This window comes from Fundulus heteroclitus, chromosome 5 (assembly GCF_011125445.2).
Source record: "Fundulus heteroclitus isolate FHET01 chromosome 5, MU-UCD_Fhet_4.1, whole genome shotgun sequence".
Classification (NCBI taxonomy): domain Eukaryota; kingdom Metazoa; phylum Chordata; class Actinopteri; order Cyprinodontiformes; family Fundulidae; genus Fundulus; species Fundulus heteroclitus.
The window spans coordinates 3,810,792-3,831,871 of NC_046365.1; the positions used below are offsets into that span (position 1 = coordinate 3,810,792).

The 21,080-nt window shown below is 38.2% G+C and overlaps 1 protein-coding gene across 1 annotated transcript in view; it reads right to left on the reverse strand.

Annotated features, from left to right (window-relative positions):
• Positions 1-1,277: 1,277 nt before the first annotated feature.
• hoga1 (4-hydroxy-2-oxoglutarate aldolase 1) overlaps positions 1,278-21,080 on the reverse strand; it is a 26,479-nt gene continuing 6,676 nt past the window's right edge. The window contains exons 3-7 of the mRNA XM_036136743.1: positions 19,753-19,880; positions 16,594-16,728; positions 8,572-8,668; positions 2,739-2,872; positions 1,278-1,529 (exon numbers count right to left, since the gene is read on the reverse strand). Coding sequence (XP_035992636.1) covers positions 1,380-1,529; positions 2,739-2,872; positions 8,572-8,668; positions 16,594-16,728; positions 19,753-19,880 — 644 coding nt within the window. The 3' untranslated portion in view covers positions 1,278-1,379. The remainder of the gene's footprint in view (positions 1,530-2,738; positions 2,873-8,571; positions 8,669-16,593; positions 16,729-19,752; positions 19,881-21,080) is intronic.

Sequence of the window (21,080 nt, forward strand, 5' to 3'; positions counted from 1 at the left end):
GTACAAGTACAAATATATGTATGTACTTTGTTATGTATGAAGATATTTCAGATATAAGATATAAAAGGGTCCAACACCAGTTTTTCTTAAGGTCTTAAGGTGTCTATTGATAACAATGTGTGCAAATACTAGTAGAAAGGTAACATTTGCGAGCAACAATGTTTACCTTATTATGATCTACTCTAACCTAACAAACTGCTAATCTGTTTATTCTTACTCACACATATCTATATGGGGTGACCAGTCCCACCAGCTCTGTCCGTGACGTCCGGCGCGGGCGCCTTCCTCCCAGACGGTTGTTGTTGGGACATTTTTCCTCTTCAGCTACAGGGGCGGTGGTCACCGCCAAGGACGCAACAAAAACGCAGATATCGCCCTCTGACCATCAGGCTTCATGAAGCACTTGCGTTTTGTCATGATTCACCTCGTTTCCTTTGTCAGGAAAAGTTGTTTATGAAAAATTAAAAAGTGTTTCTTCTGCCTGAATTTGTTCTTTGTAATTGTAAAAAAAAATGTTAGTCCCTGAAATATCAGAATTTGTACATAATTTAATATTTTTGTCTGACCAATTACATCATGTTAAATATTAAATCAGTTGTTATAAATATTTACTCAGTACCCGAGTGGCCTTCTTACCAAATACTTCAGTCATTTCTTGGTTAGGTACTTTTTGCTTTGACCTGAGTAAAAATATGTTGAAGTAGTGCTACTGTTACTTGAGTAAAATTTCTGGCTACTCTAGCCACCTCTGATAATATGTAAGTTTTAACTTTCTTAAAAGTGACAAGAATTATTGAACTTTTTTTGATATATTACATTTTTCTGAGAATTAGCTGTTATCTGCTATGAACACATGGAGACTGAAATGTTTGCCCATAGTTCCTGCGAAACAGGTCTGGTCACACTGTGCTTTTTATGCTGGCCAAATATTTTAGGCCTTTGAACAATGACTTTCCTATCGTTGTTTTTTTTCCACGGCCCAGATTTGAGGAGGACACCCCAGCTGGGGATCTGTACATCTCCTCCAGAGCCACCATTGGTTTGTTGTCCTTCCACATTCTGTTGGTGTAGGTGGATGGGCATGGCTTGGTATGTTTGCACGCCTGTCGTACATTTTTCATGTTCAGATGATGGACTGAACAGAGCTCTGGGAGATGTTCAAAGCTTGGAATATTGTTTTAACCCCTAAACCTGTGGCAAAGTTCAATCCTTTTGTAGAGCAATGAAAAAGCAAGAAGTAAATGTTTTGGGTTACTCATTAAATTTGACAAAGAATCTTCCATTTCCATGAGCAAATTTTATTAACTGCTGTTTCAGCTCTAAGCAAGACGTGTCCTGATGGATAAACTACTTGTACACACCCCCATGCACACTACCCTTCACAGCCATCCGTTGGTGGAGAAGTCCCGTCTCAGCTGCTGAGCCTCTGCCTCTGTAAGTGGCTGTAAAGGAGAACGGCAGGTGCCGCCGTGGTAACCAAACCACTCCATCGCCTGCTTGAGGGCAGGAACTCCCAATTTTCTGGTCACCTAGCAACAAAAAGCTTCAATCAATTTCTATATACCCTCCTCCATATAAACTGAATATAGGAATAGCAGCAGTGAAAAAAAAAACACATGTTAATCCCTGATAGTTGGTGCACCTTCACACTGACTGGACATGGGGTCCTCATGAAGCCATGTGTACATGTGGCGCGGTGGGAGACCGAGGCTGTCAGGACAGTGACACTTAACGCTCCTTAATAAACCAGTTTGTAGCCTTAAACACACTGAGCAGCCAATCGCTCAGTCCCAGGACATCGCTGAGCAGCGCTGAGCACACACCTCTGACATTCAGCACAGAACTCAATACAGTAACGTACATTTTTAACTGAAAAAACATTTTTATTTTTACTCTTTTCTGGTGAAACTAATCATTAGGGAAGTTTGATTAACTCTATTATTATATGGCAATAAATGTCACAAATTGTTACGATTTATGTTCTACAAACCAAAATCTGAAAGGTCTGATGGGAATTAGCATTCTTGGGTCAATACTTTGTAGAACAACTTTCAGCTGCAGTTACAGCTTCTTCTACCATCTTTTCACAGACTGATGTTTTTGCCCACATATTATTTTTAAATAGATCAAGCTGAATCAGAATACATTGAGAGAGTCTATAAATATAAATGTTAAGTTCTTAGTTAACTTTTTAGCGCCGTCCATTTCCACATAAACTAACAGCTTCCTTGGCCCTGTTAAAGAAAAGCATGCCCTAAGTATGACGGTACCCCCACCATGTTTTATGTCTGTCTTCAGGCTGATGTGAAGAATTTATTTAATGAAAAACAGAGTTTTACACAAAGGTCAAAAACTTTATTGTGGCTCGGATCTGACCAGAACATCTTCTTCTGCATGTTTGTTGTGTCCTCCTTGAGGACTGTGGTAAAGTGAAAACAGGACGTATTATAACTTTGTCAATAAAGGCTAAATTTGTTGAGTGCCTGTCCTTTCAACAGATTCTTCCACCTGAAAGGTGGATTGCCACAGCCCCTTCAGATTTACAGGTTTTCAGATATACCTTCACTGCTTGCAGTGCAGTGAAGGTATTACAGTAAAGAAGGGTGAATAAAAATGCACCACACTTTCCAGATTTTATTTTGTAACATTTTTTTTATACTTTTCCTAAAAGTTGTGCACCATTCTATTTTGGTCTGTCACCTAGCTAGTGTACGAAAGAGTGCAGCAGATGTACTCACGGCTGCATTGGGTTCGATGAGCCGCTGCTGCAGGACTCTGGCTTCCTCCCAACACCCAGACTTACACAGACGCTCCAGTTCACACAGCTCCTGGCCCAGAACGTTAGCCAGCGCACACACTCCGCCAACAGCACCTACGGTACGCACAGGGCCCAGTGATAGCTCAATACACAACACTAATGTTTGCTTTTCACAGGATCTGTTTCCAAATTCAATTTCAATTCCAAATTAAATGTAAAATGGGCTTAAACATTCCTACATTTAATTTCGAAACTTACACAAGTAAGTAAAACATGTTTTGTCTACAGCCCAGTTGATAACATCAGATATTTAGTATTCAGGTTCCTTCATCACGTTGTGCCTCCAGTTATTATAGTGTTGTTACCATGTACTGTCATAAAAAGAAAGTAGAACCTCTTCAAATCTATCAGAGCATTAAAAAAACATATTCCAATTGTTTTTAAGTCTAACCCCAGGTGAACAAAATCACCAAGTAAGAATTCAACATAAATTAAGCCAATAACAAATAGGAGAGTGAAAAGCTAATTACACTTAAATACTTCCATTGATTTTTAAAAGGAAAGGAGAAATCCTTCACTCGATGAATGGATCTGTGCGGGCACACACAGGGGTGTGTTAACACGTCGCCAAGAAGGAAAGAAATAAGCATTGATCTTCCAGGATCTCCTCATCAATCTAGGAAAGGTTACAACTAGAGTTGTTTCCAAACACTCTGAAGCCGGTCATTGTAAGAAACATTACTCTTGAGTTAAAAAAAACATTTAAGAGGCTGTCAGTCTTCCTAGGAGGCCCATAAAAATATACCCGGTGGTCACCTACATTACAAAATCTGCATCTGAATTCTGGAACAACATCCTTTTCAAGAATCAAGGAGTAGACAAATAACATGACACACAGACGCAACAGACTTAGTATTTACAGGAAGTTTTTTTTCTTCACGTATTAGCGCATGCAAGTTCGTATCGTCCGAGAGCTCTGATATCAGTCCCATTGTGGATGAAATGAGCCATGTTACATGGATGAGCCCCTCCTTCATGAATCTCAAGTAATGATGTAATTCTTGTGCAGTGATCTTGAGGCTTCATTTACAGAAATGTGCTATTTGATGTTCCTAAGAACAGTGGTGGGAAGTGGTGTACTTAAGTACAAGTACTTCGTTACTGTACTTAAGTACAATTTCCGTGTATCTGTACTTTACTTAAGTAGATTTAATAATGGATACTTTCTACTTTTACTCCACTACATTTAACAGTAAGTATCTGTACTTTCTACTTCACTACATTTCTATACAGCGTTTCGTTAGTCTTTACATCCAAGACGCATTTCGGCTTTTTGATTTGTTCGTTAGTTTGAAAGTATCCAATGGCGAGAGCAGAATCAGTCCGCTGAACCAATCCAAAGCGGGAAATAACCATTAGGCCCTCCCTCAAGAAGAGCAGCACAGTACGCAGGACCTGCAGAATCATTAACTCCCAGAATGGAGTCCAAGGATAGTCATCCTCCAGAAGACCTGCCCCACCCATGGCCTTATTTAAAAGATTTCTTTGAAATAACTGGGTCAAAAAACGCTTCCTGGAGATTCCAATGCCGCCTTTGCCTTCCCCGAAAGCACGAAATTCTATCTTTCAAAAATTCACCATCAAATTTGAAAAAACATATTGAGGTAAGTTAAGTTGCTAAACGCTATCGATGTTAAATTAATTTGTGTTAGTGAAGTTTTATGTAATCTTAGCAAGCTTTTTGTTGAACTCGACTGCAGTAAATAAATACGATTACTGTATATTGTTATAAGCTAGCATGAACTTGCAAGTAACAGTGATTACTGCGGTGTTTGATCACGTCTCCCGCCATGAATGTTACATATAAGTTGTCGCTAAACTCCTTCACGTCCTGGTTATTAAATAAATGTTAGCGCCATTAAAATAGATGTTTCCAAATCGCTTGATGTTTGTTAGGTCAGTTTAAAGTCCCTTTTTTCAGGGAAACAATTTTCGTTTGAACGTGTTTATTTTGAATTAAATAAAACATTTCAAAGGTATAATAATTTCTCTCATTTTGCCTAATTACATGTAACCCTGCAGGTCATCCCTGGAATTCTGATGCATAGAATAAAATATCTAAATCTAAACTGTCACAGGGGATAAACACAATAAAAACATGCTTTATCTGCAGCATTGCTCATTAAAATGGTACATTACTGATTTATTAAAACTAAATACGATAGGTACACTTAATGACATTATATAAGCCGTTAGGTATTATGGTTGGCAAGTACTTTTACTTTTAATACGTAAGTAGTTTTAAAAGCTTGTACTTTCTTACTTTTACTTAAGTAAAATAATAATGTGGTACTTTGACTTTTACTTGAGTAAATTTTTGTCTGTGTATTTGTACTTTTACTTAAGTACATTGTATGAGTACTTTCTCCACCACTGAGAATAAGAGTGTGCAAATAGGCAATAACAGTAGTGTGATTGTAACATCTGAAGGACCACAGTCTTTTAGCAGGGGGCGATAGCTGTTTTGGTCAGATCAGACCAAAGTAAAGATAACGGAACACAACTGGACAGCACCAGCTGTCATACATGGTGATGGTGGAGGGCTGATGTGGGCTTGTTTTGCAGCCACAGGATCTTGACACATTGGAGCCACAGAATCGACCAAGAACTGGAAATGTGAAGTCATCTGTTGGACAGCGGAAGTTTGGTCTTAACTGGGTCATCAACAGGACAATGATTCCTAACAGAGCAGAAAGCTATTATAAAATAAAAGAACCAAGATGTTACAGCAGGAAGTCAAAGTCCGGGTCCTAAAGTCAATGAAATGCTAGGGCTGGCCTGTAAGAGAGCTGTGCAGAAACAAATGTCTGCACACCTCAATAAATGATCATCCCTCTGCGATGAGAGGCGAAACTGAAGTCGGATAGAAAGCCACTATATTTGAAGTATACTTTTTTTACAAACAGGTTTTCTAGTTTGGCTTTGTTTAATAAACGTCAGAAGAATTTTCCAACCTGGTCAAGACCAGTTCATTTCTACAGGACTGAGAGCCTGTGCTTTCTCTTTGCCATCGCTATATACATTCACTAAATAATGGAAACAGCGATTGGCAATAAGAAAATGAAGTACACTTTTACTTATGGAACTTACCATGCCAACATTAAAAAAGAGTAATTGTTTTAAAAACGTGCAGCGGTCGAAAGCAAGGCTGATTTGATCAAATTAAGAAAAGAAAAAAAAAAAGACTTGAAAGCTTTTTTTTGAAATCCAAGAGCTTTGATTTGACAAGTCAGCAAACCAGATCTGGGAAGTTTCTAAGTGCATTGTGCAGCAGCACGTCAGCAGTTTCTATTTCCCATCAAAGCTCCAAACTCTGCAAGAAGAACTAAACACAGCACACATGACTGATGATGATGATGATGATGATGATGATGATGATGATGATGATGATGATGATGATGATGATGATGATGATGATGATGATGATGATGATGATGATGATGATGGTTATCAGAACAGCAACACAAACCCACTGACTGCATGGAGGCATTATTATATGAATGAATATGTTAGCTGCACCAGCGTCTGAGTTACTTGCATTATTTAGTTCTGCACATGAGGGTCAGATCAAAGGTCACGAAGAAAGTGTGGTTGTGAAGGAGTCTGACTGGACTACCAGGGAGGAGAAATGACTCATTGGGTTGTTGAACCTCACCCTGAAGCCTACTCCCCAACATATTATCCAGTCCAAGCGTATAAAATAGTCTGCAACTTAAGAGAGACAACTCTGGATTTGCATAAATATTTGAAAACTTACTATAATTCAAATTAAGGATAACCTGCCATAGACACGATCACTGAAGAAGGAAAAAATCAAACAAAGCCAGCCTTAAAGGTCAGAAATGACCTCAGTGTGATAATAACAAGCAGTGATCCCTGCACTTTGAGAAAAAGTCTCTTATGTTCCAGAGATTTGGATGCAAGCTTGATGTCTGACGTTATGTCCAATCATTTTATTTGTTCATTCAATCCAATTCAATTACAGAATGCTAATTATTTTTTGGCAAATTCAATACATCCAAATTCATTCCAACCTAATCCCATTCAGATTAGCATGGTTTAGTCCTAATTATAATATAGTAGTCAAAGTCAGTTCAGTTCTTGTATTTAAGTAATAAAATCTACTTTTCGCTGAATTTAGGTTTCTTCTTCTTCTTTGAATTGAATAGGAGCTGATCCAGCAAGTCTAATAAAAAGGAGGATGTTTTCCAATTTGACACCTATTCCAGACAATGGATACAGATGTCTGGTATCAAACTAAAACTATTATTTGAAGATTAATGTGAGGAGACACATGGACAAAAAAAGGAATATATTTTGTGTCAGGCTGTGTAAGTATCTGTTTTGTTGATGGTGTTTAGAATTGGAGTTCTGAATCCACTGGTTTTTCTTTTTCCCTGCAGTGGCAAGACGGAGAACTTATTCATTAAAAATTCTTCTCCTCTCAGAAAAACATTTTGGATTTTAGAAAGAAATTCTGAGCAAAAGGGAAGGAAAAAGTGGTCAGAGTTGTTGAAAAATCCCCAAAAGCAGCATTACCTGCATTCAAACACTAAAGTAACCTACTCACTCACAGCACCGTTGGCGACTTCTGGCTCTGGCTATCATGCGGAAATGCTTGAGTATTGAATTGGCTGCATGTTCTGGAACATTATCCTGAAAGACCCAATGGTGACCTTTTTTTTTCAGTTTACAGGCAGAGTCCACCTGATGTTTCTTTACAATGTCCTGTTTGTTCTAGAGTTCATGCTGCCACGCTCTAACAAGCTTCCCCAGGACCTTTGGAAGACAAACAGATAACAGATCACAGATGCGCCACCATACTCAAGAGTAGGAATGAGGTGCTTTTTGCACATATTCAGCCTTCCTTTCAAACCAAACCCATGTGGAGAGTTTGGGAAATAAAAAAAAAAAAAAAAAAAAAAAAAAAAAAAAAAAAAAAAAAGAAAAGCTCACGCTTAATCTCATCTGACCAAAGCACCCAGTCCCAGTTTATTTACATTTATGATGGTAGGACAGAAAGGTTGATTTATTTTTTCATGGTACGCCTCTCAAAATACCAGCTGGCCTGTAGATATTATCTAATAGTTGCTATGGAAACTTCCTGACCCCATGATGTCAGTCTTTGCTGCAGCTCTCTAACAGTGAACCTTGGAGATTTTTTTGCCTCCCTAATGTGTTTCATTCAGCCTAAAGACAAGTGAATAAAAGAAATGGATCTATGGGTCACATTACATTTTACCTCAGCGAGACCAAAATCCTTTCATTACTAATCAGAAGTTCCTACCAAACAGTAAAGTAGGAATTTTATTTATTGTAATGGTCCTGTTAGGGGTACCAACAATTAACATAAATGTTATTGAATTAAAGGCTGGATTTTTCCAGATTTTTATGTGTGAAATTGTGTCACTGCAGTACCGGTTTTTTATATATGTTCACCAGAGGAACAAACAAATGTGTCATCCACATCTGAAAATAGACGCCATGGGCGAGGGGTTTTGAAAAATCTGAAATATCTGAAGCAAGTCATCCCTAACATCCTTAAAGAGTTTATTCTGACACCTTCCGTGCTGATGATCTGAGAACAACCGGATAAAAATGATCCAATTTGCATGAGTGAATGTGTAGTGTAAAGACCTAACATACATTTATTAAAACAGTTCGATATGGTCATTCACCCGGGTTCTGGTTGAAAAGAACTGCTGCTGATGGTTCCCTGTTGAGGAACAACAGCTCTGCTTTGGGCGTCTTACCAACACAATAGGCAGCCATCAGAAACCCCGCTGAGCCCGCTAAAACCTGGAAATCCTGCGCCTTGGTTTTGTGAACAATCAGACCGATCCGTGTGATCTGAGGAAACATTAAAAAGAGAGAGAGACGGAAAAAAAGTCAAAAGCAGCGTTTCATCGGCAGCTCCTCCCAGCTGCCAGAGCAAATATCTGCCGCTGTGTTTTAATCCCAGGAGAGGTTCCCACAGGAGACTCTGACATGCCTAACATCTCACAGGGTAAACAAATCGCTCAGCAAGAGACGAGCATCGTCTCCTCACTGCGCCGAGGATTCTGGAGGAGGGGATTGTTCAAGATCCAAAACAGAGGAAGGAGGAGAAGAAATAGAGAAAAACAGATAGTTCCCAAGAGAGCCAGAAAAAAAAGAGGATTTAACTTCAAACGGTGGTTGGTGGAAGGATGGAGAGGATGGGAGGCGCTCATGAATATCAGCTCATGAATATCAGCTCCGTGTTTTGTTTTGTCTCTTTCAACTTCCTTTTGTCAATCTACAAACTGGAGCCCAGAATCCAAATAAACCTGAAATGTTGAAAAGAAGCACAGGAAGACTGTGTGGCTGTAAGCTCCGCAGGGAAAACCTGCTGAATCCTGCCTCAGCCTCCATTAGTGTTCCCACAGAGGGGGTATTTTTAACCACAGCCTGTCAGTCACTTTTCTCATATTAGTCATTTCAAACACGCAGGACTGTAATTGATCAGTCAGTCAATCAGGTTATGGGAGCTCCTGCTGATTGCCTGAAAGCTGGAGCACTCTGGTTATGTAGATAAAGCTCCCTAATGGGAAAAATATTATCGCAGGAAGACTGTTTTCTCCCCAGGTGTCAGAAAGACTTATTAGCTTTTATTTTCTTTTAAGTCTAATTATTGCTGTTAGTATGCAACATGCAGGTTAAGGACACTGGGAAACATACCTGTTAGCTTTACAAATTAAGCATTTATTATATTGTTTGATTACAAATGTAGTTTACGTTTCCCATCTGGTATCTAGGATAGTTAGGATCATCACACGTAAACATTTCTCTCCTAAAAAGATGTCTCTCAACTCATGGTGACTCAGGATGTCTACGGACAAGGGCAAGACCCTTCACCCGAATCGCCTGCTGGCGGTGGTCAGAGGGCCTGGTGGTGCTGATGTGGCGGGGGGGGGGGGGGTAATGGGGGCTCACCGGTGAGCTATGTTGCACCCAACATATGTTACACACCCAGGTGAATGTGTAACATTCACCTGGGTGAATGACATACTGTGGTGTAAAGCACTTTGGGGTTGTCAGACAAGCCTTTTACCATTTCTTCCTATTTTATAAATTTTAAAGAAAAGAGAAATTAGAATCAGCTAAAGTCAAAATCAACGCGTGAAAGCTTTACAAAATGCACAGATCAGAAATTGACCACATATTTCAGAGTTAACTAAAGGTAAGACACAGTGTAATCCAGAGGGAGTGCACAGGTGTTTGGTTGCTTTGGTTGGGGAAATTAACACTGAGCATGTCAGACCTACAGGAAGAGGAGGAGAAACACAAGTCTTGTTTTCAAAAGGCTTTATTAAGAATTCCAGACCGCATATTTCTTAAATGAGGGTTTTGGGCTTAATTGTCTGTTCTGGGATAGACAAGTACACAGTTTGGACCTCCACTAAGCTGATTGCAAACAAGGTGATAGGATTTTCTACAGGCAGATTTATGTTTCCATTTACCTCTTTTTTAAACATTGCAATGATTTATTCTGGGATCTCCAGAATAATTTCACACATACTGCTACCAAAATGCATTATTTGTAATAAAAAAAAATGCATTTTGGAGTTTTGTTGTGCAATATAAATTCTCAGTAAGTGTATGAATACCAAATTCTGAAAGCAAAGGGAAGTGAAGTTTGGCGTCTTCATCGGGTGGTTTTATTGTAGAAATCACACTAGTAGTAAGAATTAACCTCCCAGACAATCCCCTTTGCAACAGGCCAAAGTTCACCGAGCAGTCCTCAGTACACTGACGGTCACAGACAAACTCAAGCTAGTGTGATATCAAAAATAAAGTCCAACCTCTTCTGGTGATCACATCCTTCTTTAGGTAGGCTGAACAAAGTCTGAGACCTCTCGCAGCCAAAAACACAGTTTCCTGACATATCTATAGCTGAAAAAAGAGCAGCAGCTGTCACTAAAAGAGCAAAACACCACTTTAGCCCGATTCTGATGAAGGAATAGCATCATTAAAGACCTAAGGTCGAAAAAGTTGATTTTGCATGATGTAGACAGTTTTTTCTGCTTGGTAGTGGCGTTGTTTCACGGAGTAAATTGTTGTCATAATTTGACTCAGGGCAAAGGCTTCTGAGTTTTCTGAAATGGAAAAGCCAGGGTATGCAGGAATTTACCCCAGAAATTACTCTGAATATCCATTTTTTGAAACGGGGCCCTTTTAGTCTGAAAGTGGGGTGCATCTGTATTTATCCCCCTTTACTCTTAAAACTTAAATGAAAATTCAATCCAAACAATTGCCTTTGGAGGTCTCAAAAGTAGCAAACAAAGTCCTCCAGTGCTTTATTTAATCTCAGTATCAATCCAGCTGTTCTATTTCTGTCTTCAGTGGTTTGTTGGAGAACACTAGAGAACAAAGAGTGTGACCAAGGAACACAGTAGACAGGTCAGGGACGGAGGTGTTGGGGAGCCTGGGTTAGAAAACAACATCCCAAGCTTTGAACACCTCCCAGAGCTTGGTTCAGTTCATCATCTGCACATGGACAGAGGATGGTGCAAATGTACACATACTAAAGACTGAAGGTTTGATGAAGAGAGCATTAATTAGAGAAGCAGCCAAGAGGTAACTCTGGAGGAGCTGTGGAGTTGCACCACTCTGATGGGAGAAGCTGATGGCAGGCATCACACATGCTGTGTACGCTACAAACCTGTTCTTTACTGACGCGTGGCAGGAACAAAGCAACTGTTGAAAAAAGCTAAATGTCTCGGGTTTGCCACAACACATGTAGGGAACACTGCAAACATGTGACAGAAGGTGCTCTGGTCAGATGTGACCATAGTTAAACTTTGTGGCCAATATGGCAAAGGGGTAGAAAATGAACACCGCACATTATCATGAACCCATCCAGCTGTAAAACACAGATTAGGGGAATCTTTACTTGAACGGGCACAGGGAAGTTGGCCAATCCCAGAGGTTTAAAAAGTATTCAGTCAGACAGGCTGAATGCAAATCCAAGCTGCAGTTTTCAGTTTTATGGTAAGTAAAGATCCATGTATCTTTTTCTTTCCACTTCACAATGATACTCGGTGACCACTCTGTGTTGATCTCACATCAAATCCCAATAAAACAGAAGTTAATTTGACAAAATTTAAAGGCTAGTAATACTTTTGTAAGGCACTGTCATAGTTTTCAGTTCTTTACACGACCACCTGCATTTACGTGTTTTCCAATCATTCTGACTAAAGAAAATAAATACAACTAACACTGAAAATGAAAAGAAAAATGCAGTGTAAATGCTCATAAACAATCAAAGTAGCAGATTAGATTTCAAAGCGATCAGAAATGATTGCACATCTGAGGGCTGATGGGTATTGGGGTTTGCTAAATGCATCCATCTTGACTGGATGCAAATTCTTCTGAAATAAGACTTGACAAAGACATTTAATCTAAGCCAAGACTATCTTCCATAAATAAAGATAAACTGTTATCCAGCAGAAATTGTCTGATGCGAGGAAATGTTTGATGTTCTCTGGTCTTCTAAATAATCTTTCTGCAACTTCCCTTGTTTCCTGATCCTGACATATAATGCCTCTGTTGGTCCTCATCACGCCCACAGCTAAAACAGGGCTGCTCAGTATGTGAACTGCACCCACACTGCCATCCCCCTGCGAGTGGACAAACATGTCATTTCCCAAATCAGAAATCCATTTGCAACTTTGTGCAAACACTTCCCACACACAGACAAAAAGGTATTAAGAGCTCGACAAGAGCACGCTGTCCTTCCTCTTTGCAGCACGCAACCCTGCAATCAGCACAGCTTCAGAAAACTAGATGTACTCCGGTTTTAGGCTCTTCAGCAGTCCCGGCTCCTTCATCCGTGCAGACGCTGCTGACAATCAGTCCACGTTTTTTTGAAAACACAACAGTAAAGCGCTCATTTTTAAACAGGAAGAAAAACTTCACAAACCATTTTGCTTTTGAAGAACAAATGTTAACTCATCCCATCCAGGACCAGTACAGCGGGCCGTTTTAGTCTTCCCCTACATACAATGTGGTCTCAAACTCCAGTACTGCAACTTTTAGACGTGTGTCTGCCTCAACACACCTGACTCTAAAAGTACTTCATCAGCAGACAACTAACACTGAAAATGAAATGAAATACACAGTATAAATGCTTAATTTAGAAACTATCAAAGTAGCAGATTAGATTTCAAAGCGATCAGAAATGATTGCACATCTGAGGGCTGTTGGGTATTGGAGTTTGCTTAAAGCATCCATCTTGACTGGAGGCAAATTCTTCTGAAATAAGACTTGACAGAGATATTTAACGTGCTTCTGCGGGCAGTGGGTTTCCTGAGTTTCATCAGCACTTTCCCTACTTCAGGCTTATAGATGACATTGGTTCCTTCTAAAGCAATTTCTTCTAAGGCAGGTTGAGGTGACACCTGGTCCTGAAAGTTGCCACCACATTTGTAGAGCTGGGCTGGCTGCTATTGAGACAGTTCAGCCATTTGATTCCGGTGTGTAGGGCAGGTAGGCATGTGCAGAGCCCTTTTAGGGGGCAGATGCTCAAGCCACATCAATTCAATTCAATTCAATTTTATTTATATAGCGCCAAATCATGAAACATGTCATCTCAAGGCACTTTACAAAGTCAAGTTCAATCATATTATACAGATTGGGTCAGATTATACAGATTGGTTAAAAATGTCCTATATAAGGAAACCAGTTGATTGCATCAAAGTCCCGACAAGCAGCATTCACTCCTGGAGAAGCGTAGAGCTACAGGGAGAGTCGTCTGCATTGTACATGGCTTTGCTGCAATCCCTCATACTGAGCAAGCATGAAGCGACAGTGGAAAGAAAAACTCCCCATTAACGGGAAGGAAAACCTCCAGCAGAACCAGGCTCAGTATGAACGGTCATCTGCCTCGACCGACTGGGGGTTAGAGAAGACAGAGCAGAGACACAACAAGAGAGACAAAAAAGCACAGAAGCACACATTGATCTAGTAATCTGTTCTACATTAGATGGTAATAGATGTGGTCTCAGTTCGCCTCATCGCCAGGCGAACTGAGACCGCACAGGGCAGTATTGTGAATCTAGTATATTACCCAAACAATGTTAAATGTGTGGTCTTCAAGAAGGCAATTAAGAGCTTTGACAAGAAACCAACCCGGCTTCATTATTGTAAAATGACTAGTAAGTATAATATCTTAAATCTTGATTCTTACCAGATATATCATGATGTTTGTCCTATTTTAAAAGTCTTGAATGGGCTTGCCCTATCACCATTAAATGATTGTATTACAACAAAGGAGGGACATTCATGGGACAGATTATCAGCACATGTCAGAGACAGTGATAGCCATTTAATTTTTAAAAAGAAATCTAAGCATTGTTGGAAAACATGTACTCATTGATAATGTCTTCCACTGCTTGCTGCTGAGGGCTTTGTATTCTGTTTTTAGATAGCTTCCTGTTTGTTATTTGTTGCATAAATGTGCCTATCGTTTTCAAAAGAGTAAAAGCTGGAGCTTTTACACCACTGCTATCTTAACTAAGTGGACAGACTATGTGGCAGCTGTTGCATTAGTGTATGCGTATGTGTGATTGTTCTTCTTTCAGCGCATGCTCTTTGTATTAAATATTACAATTATTATTATTATTATTATTATTATTATTATTATTATTATTATCATTATTATTATTATTATTATTATTATTATTATAAACTTCTTCTGTCATAAGTAAAGTAATTTCAGTAGATTGAAAGAGTTGATTCAGAAAGCTGGTTTACTAAGTTCATTTTTATGAAACATACATTTAAAGGTAGAGCTCAGAGGACAGGCAAAAAACTGTCTTTGCAGGAAAAAAAGGTCACAATTATAGGTCAGTTCACACTACAGAATAATAAAACATTTGACCTTGTCAGTTGAATGAATCTTATTCCCACTGTGAGATCAAGTGTGATGTTTTTTCTCCATTCATCTTCACTCAAAGTCTTTATGGCCCTGCACCTTGATCTATTCATGTACAGATAACTACTTCTTTCGATTTCATTCAGTTTACAATCTCTAAAAAAGATTTCATCTATTGACCTTAAAAAATAAAAACTTATACAAAATCTTTTTTGTATTATTATTATTTCTGGGCAGCAGAATAAAGAGTTAAAATACTAAAGGTAATTTAATTTTCCCGCATGAAAGGTGAATTAGCTACAAACTGATTATAGGCATCATTAAAAGATTACTGACTTGACTTGAACTGAAGGAAACATAGTTTATCACAAACAAAGCTATTTTAATTACATTTTAAATTAATTTTATCAATATAGCCACTGGATCCTTTTGTGTTTATATCGGGAGCTTATATTTGGGAGGTTTGGCAGGTTTACTCCAAAATGTTTCAAACAGGTATCAAAGACATATACACAACGCATACTCATACTGATATCAAAGGAAATGATAGCATTGAACTAAGGTTAGCTCCAACCCACACCCTCCTCACACACACCCACACCTACATGCAGGCTCAATGGACTGAAAGACTCAAGTCTACCCAACGGAATATTTGACAGCAAGTCTAAAACTGAACATGGAGACTGTCTTCTCAAGATGGACTCAGTAATGTCATACTCACATGTGTAATCTTGATATGTTGTGAAAGTGAATAGCCCATTGTCAAGGACTTATACTGTTTTCATGCATTTGTTGTACAAATAGAGTTCCAAAAAACAAAACAAAATAAAATATCAAAAGTAAAAGTTATCTAAAGAATGGACGTATTTCAAGTGAGACAACGGCAAACAAAGGACGAAAGCTCTATAAGTTTTCATCATATACTATCTAGGTCCAAAATCTTTGACCACATATTATTTAGGGTTATTCTTATAATGACAATATTTTTATGCAAGTTATACGTGTCATGGTGTTATACAAATTCATTGTGTGCCTCTGCAAAATTCTATCCGCAATACGCTATCTCTGTGTTCTGAGCAACTCTCTCACAATTGTGCTGAGCCCGGGACCCTCTGGAGCTAAACCCACTAAAGACGGTGGACTTCCTGATCCCCTACACCATCCACCAAACTTGACAGATCCATAATGAAACACAATTAGATCTGCAGAGGATCATCAGGACTGACCGTCCATCCAATCATGACCCGTACATGTCCAGACCAGTAGAAGGGCAGCTAAAACAGATCTTAACCAGACTCATCCTGCTCACAGGTTATTCAGTTATAACTTTCTGTTATAGATTGTAGTTGCTGTTCTGCTTGCCGATACTCTGTGTTTTTTTATGCAATGTGAGCGTTGGAATCTGAAGTCGAATTCCTGGTTTGTACTCATAAACTTGCCGAATAAAGTCTGATTCTGATTCAGTGGTTCAGGTTTAATGTATATTTTCTCATGGAGATAAACTTGAACTTAATTTCTGGGGATCTCTAGAAAGTGTCCTGCCTTCGGTGCACATCCTGTATGGCATCATTTAGATTAAAATGTATGTTTCAGTCTGTCAGTATTGGAAAGAAATGTAAATATCTTGTCATATTTACAATTATTTTCCTCATTTGCTGTAAACAAAATAAAAACAGAGTACTTAAAACACATTGATGTTATTATGGGAACATATGAATTAAAAAAATTGATTAAATTAGCTGACAGTATTTAATTAAATTAAACATTCTTTCAGTTTTGGGTCATGCTTTCTGGCCTTTTTGCATTGTGCTACTTACTGCGCAGCCTGAACTTCTTACAAACAAAGTAAAACAAAACAAAAAATTAAACTAAAGCTCACATCTCCTCCGCTGTCTTTGAGGCCCAGGATGTTTGGGTGCTGAGAGAGCTCCACCACAGCATCAATTGGCAGCTCCAGGCCTGTGTTTGCTGGCACGCTGTACAGAACCACTGGCACTGGGCTGCTGTCTGCCACCTACAGGGTGGGTGAAAGTTCACATGGTTAAACCCTAGAACCTCTCTATTCTTAGTGAATCTGCATAACCTGAATGTGACTTTATTTAACATATTCCTGTAAGTTCCCTGGGATACAATTGGTCTTGTCAAGGTTTAACTACATGTGCATTTTATATCTGATTAGTTTAGAAACTACTCTGCAAGAAATGTTTTTTGACTTTAGCATTATTTATAATTAAAGCAGTCTATTGCTCTTATTTTCAGTCAAATAGTAAAACAAAAGTTATTGTGCTTTTTGAAAGCCTTACAAGCCTTTAAAGGCTTTAAAAAGTTTATATATTTTAAAAGGTATCAGGCATAACTTTATGGCTAGCACGATCACCCTGACTGGTCTAAAGCCTGGTTTATGTTTGAAGCATCCGTGAGGCCATATTATGTTATTGTTGCTACCATGCCCCTCCGCGCAACCAAATGTTTCCGCTCCGCACACCTAGAAAAATTCCTAACTGCAAGGACAGTCCAATGCGGAAATACATGGTGGACTAGCAAGAGTTTTTCTGGCGGTTTGATATTCGTAAATCAAAAAAATGTTTGAGGTTTGTAAATTAAGATTAAGATTAGGACCCTAAAAAGGTCACTTTGAACAAATTATTACGGTAACAATAACAAGGAAGAGGCTTTAAAATGTTGGGAAACAACTGTGTTTTCTCCTAATACGTCTAGTCGTTGTGTCCACGCGGAAACAAACCTCCCCATTGCTTTAAACTGCACTGCCCTCAGTATCCTAACATAGTTTAAATGAGAACCGTAGAGATTAAAGTAGGGATTAAACGTCTTAAAGAAGCCTTACTGTGATGTCTCAAAAAAAATTAAAACAACCACACGTCTTACCTTTAGAGCAAAGATCATAGAAAAGTAATTCTTTCAACTAAAATGTTCTCCTTTATATTTTTCAGTCTTTTTTATTACCACATTACAACAATGAGACTGAATTGATAAGGGTTTTGAATGAATCACACTTTTATGTAGCATCTACTGTAGACTCCTGTAGTGCAGTGTGCTTACCACTCACACCCAGGCAGTGCAGCGTCCCTCCTAAAATGCTTTTGTGTGTGTGTGTGTGGGTGTGTGTGTTTTTTGTTTAATTAAAAATATTTTATCATTATGGGGTAAACCTCTCATTCCTCCTTGTCTCGTTCCCTTCTCTGAATGCCGATTTGAACGCACAGCCTCAAAGAAATACGGCTGTTATTTGACATTAAAACAGCAATCAAGTTTAATTTTTAACTTTTTTTAATTTTTTTGCAAATATTAAAAAAAGGCCTTTTGGTGAAATTTTCCCATAGTTTCTTTGCTTTTTCTCCATGGTTGCCACATCACAGTGATGAAAAAATGATTAGCTGATTAATTTATTTATTTGTTTTTTTTTTTGTTTTTGTTTTTTCTAGACTTTAGGGGAACAAAAATAATGACTTCAGCCATTTTTGGGAAAATGGCTAGCTGGGATTTTGTTGTCGGAAATACAAATTGAAAGATAAGCAAGGCAGTTGGGTGTAGGCCTGTACAGTTCAGTGTGATTTACATGAAGCTCACTATGTTCCTGAATAAGGTTCCCGCAATTCTAGATGGTAAATACTATTAATGCCTTTTTAATATTCTTTTTTGCACTTGAGGGTTTTCCCATCTGCATAGGACTGATGTACCAGCTTGTTCTTAAGCAAGCTGGTACAGAAGTCGTAAATGTCGGTGGACAATAAAAGGGAAACAGGACCAGATACCTGAAGTGCTCCACAAATCCACTGAGTAATTGATGCATAATAAAGAGTGACAGTAAATGTTTGATTTTATTATTATTAGGATAATAATTTACCCTGTTAATTTACTAATAATTTACCCTAAGTAATGTAGGAGATTGTCACACACAACACTGTTGCCACAGAACTCAGAAACATCTCACCACTAAAAACCTTCTCTAAATCAGTAAAAAAGTGGCTCCTGGATAATAAAATATGCACACATGATTCTTATTAATCTTCTATTAGTCTTTTTTATAAATGAAAAAATGTATATCTGTATATCTATTTTTCTACTATATGTTTTTACTAACAGGTGTTGCTAATGTATTCTACTTTTCCCATTTTAACATGCCTTGTATGTATGTTGTATTTATGTATTGTCTTTCCTTGCTTCTACTTACACCTGCCTGATCAATTTATGATACACATCAACATTCAAGAGATGCTTTGCATCAACCATTTATGGTTGAATCTGGGCGTGTAGAGGGCAGAACATGAGGCGGAACAAGATGCGCAAATGTTTCTGATCTATAATGGGAAATTGCGTGTTGCTGTGCGTGTGCATGGTTTTATAAATCAGAATTAATTTTTTTGCCATACACCAATTTCTTGATTTTGCCGTACATACAAGTTTAGTATGGATTCTACACAAAGTTTTATAAATTAGATCCCTGCTCTCTCAGTGTTCCGAGGATGAGGACTAAATAAGAAGAGGCCGCATTTGATTTCTAGCTACTAAGATCCAGAATCAACGCTCTAAAAACCTAAAACGTGCACAAGCTGTTGGCTCCTTCAAACAAAGACAGAAAGCATTACTGCAGCTTACCCATAAAGGTCAAAGGCTGCTTTATTGGTTGTTTTTTATCCTGTCAAAAATTTCAATTTGCTTAAATTTGCAATTTAACATTTCTTGCATTATATATGAGGCCTAGATTTCACTATAATTGTCTTTATAGTATTTTTATTCTTTATGCAGTTTTGTTTAGGTCTTTATGTTCTGACCCAGTCATCTGGCCAACACAGACTGATGCTTACAAAAACTACCTCAAATATTTTATAATCATCCATATTTCCTCCTTCTATCAAACCAACCATAATGCAAACTTACTGTATCTTACACAATACCAGATACAACAATGAAGTACCAATCAGCATGTTATGTTTAGTTCCTGTATGTGATAGTTTTATGCAACAATTCATAATTACAAATGTATGCATGGGATTCTGCACTCAGCCTGTCATCTAACCTCTGTGAAGTGATGAATCAGAGCGCGGCTGTCCATCTTGCCCTTGTAGAAACATGGGTTTACCACAAGAACTGCGTCCGCTCCGGCTGCCGCCATCTTCTCTGTGAGCTGGATCGTGGCTCTGGTGGCTGGAAGGAAACAAGAATTAACCAAAAAGAGTCACTGATTTAAGGACTATCGACTGGTCATCAACTGGTGACAAAATAACTCCAACAATGGCTATCCAAAGCTAATTCCTGATAAACCCTTCATTGATTTTTACAGATGGCCATCATTACTTGCATAAGACTTTGTTTCATTATTTAAATTAACTAATGAAAATGTGCAAAATACAGTTCAGATTTTTCTTTTAATTTTATTTCCTTAAAGGTATAGTGAGCATTTTTTCTGGAAATGTAGGTAAAAATCCTCCAACAAGGAATGAACATTGGTGTTAGATGAGCGCGTCACAATGATCAGTGTATGAGACAACCAACAGATAAGATGATCCCCCTGGAACTCAGAGCTGAAAGAAGATTGTCCACTCTACCTTTAACTTGTTGACAAGCATCCTTACTGTCGGATTATATGGGATCAATTAAACTGTGATATAGGGTTTTTTTCTTCATTTTTTTATCTTTCAGATATTGTTTATTATTGTTTATTTGTCCTGCTTCGACTTTCACGAGTTCAGTTTTCTCACCTTTTTAAAAGACACACAGCACCCTAAAGCTGAATATTTAGATGTCAAAGTCTCAAAAAGCATCACAGCATACTCTAATCTAAGGAAATTCAAAAGCAAATGAGAAACAAGCTCATTGCCATTTATCAGTCTTGAAAGGGGAACTAATTTCTGAGGCTTTGGGACTCCAGTGAACCACAATGAGAGCCATTATCCACTAAAGTATGGAGAGAAATTAGTTCCAATAGTTGCAAGCAAAAAACATGAGCACTTGCCATACGCAAACTGAAATAGAATTGCTGTAACTAATGTTCATGCAGACCAATAGAAATGCATCTTCACCCCACCCTTCAGAGGAAGCCCCGCCATCCCAATTGTAGAGAATGTAAGGCATAAAAAGGGATTTGAAATTGAATGCAATTCGTAAAACTCCAAAACAAACAATGGAAATATCTGAAAAATAAATATCTACTAAAATACCAAACTACAAAAATGTAAAGAAAAAAAACTTATAATAAATAAATAAAATCTGGCAAAAATACCAAACAGAAATAAATAGGATGCACTTTTGCATACACATTGTAAATTATACTCAAAATCTTTTTCTTTGTTTCAAACATTTTTATTTTCCAAAATTCAATTTTTGAAACCTGTTCTTTGCTTGCAA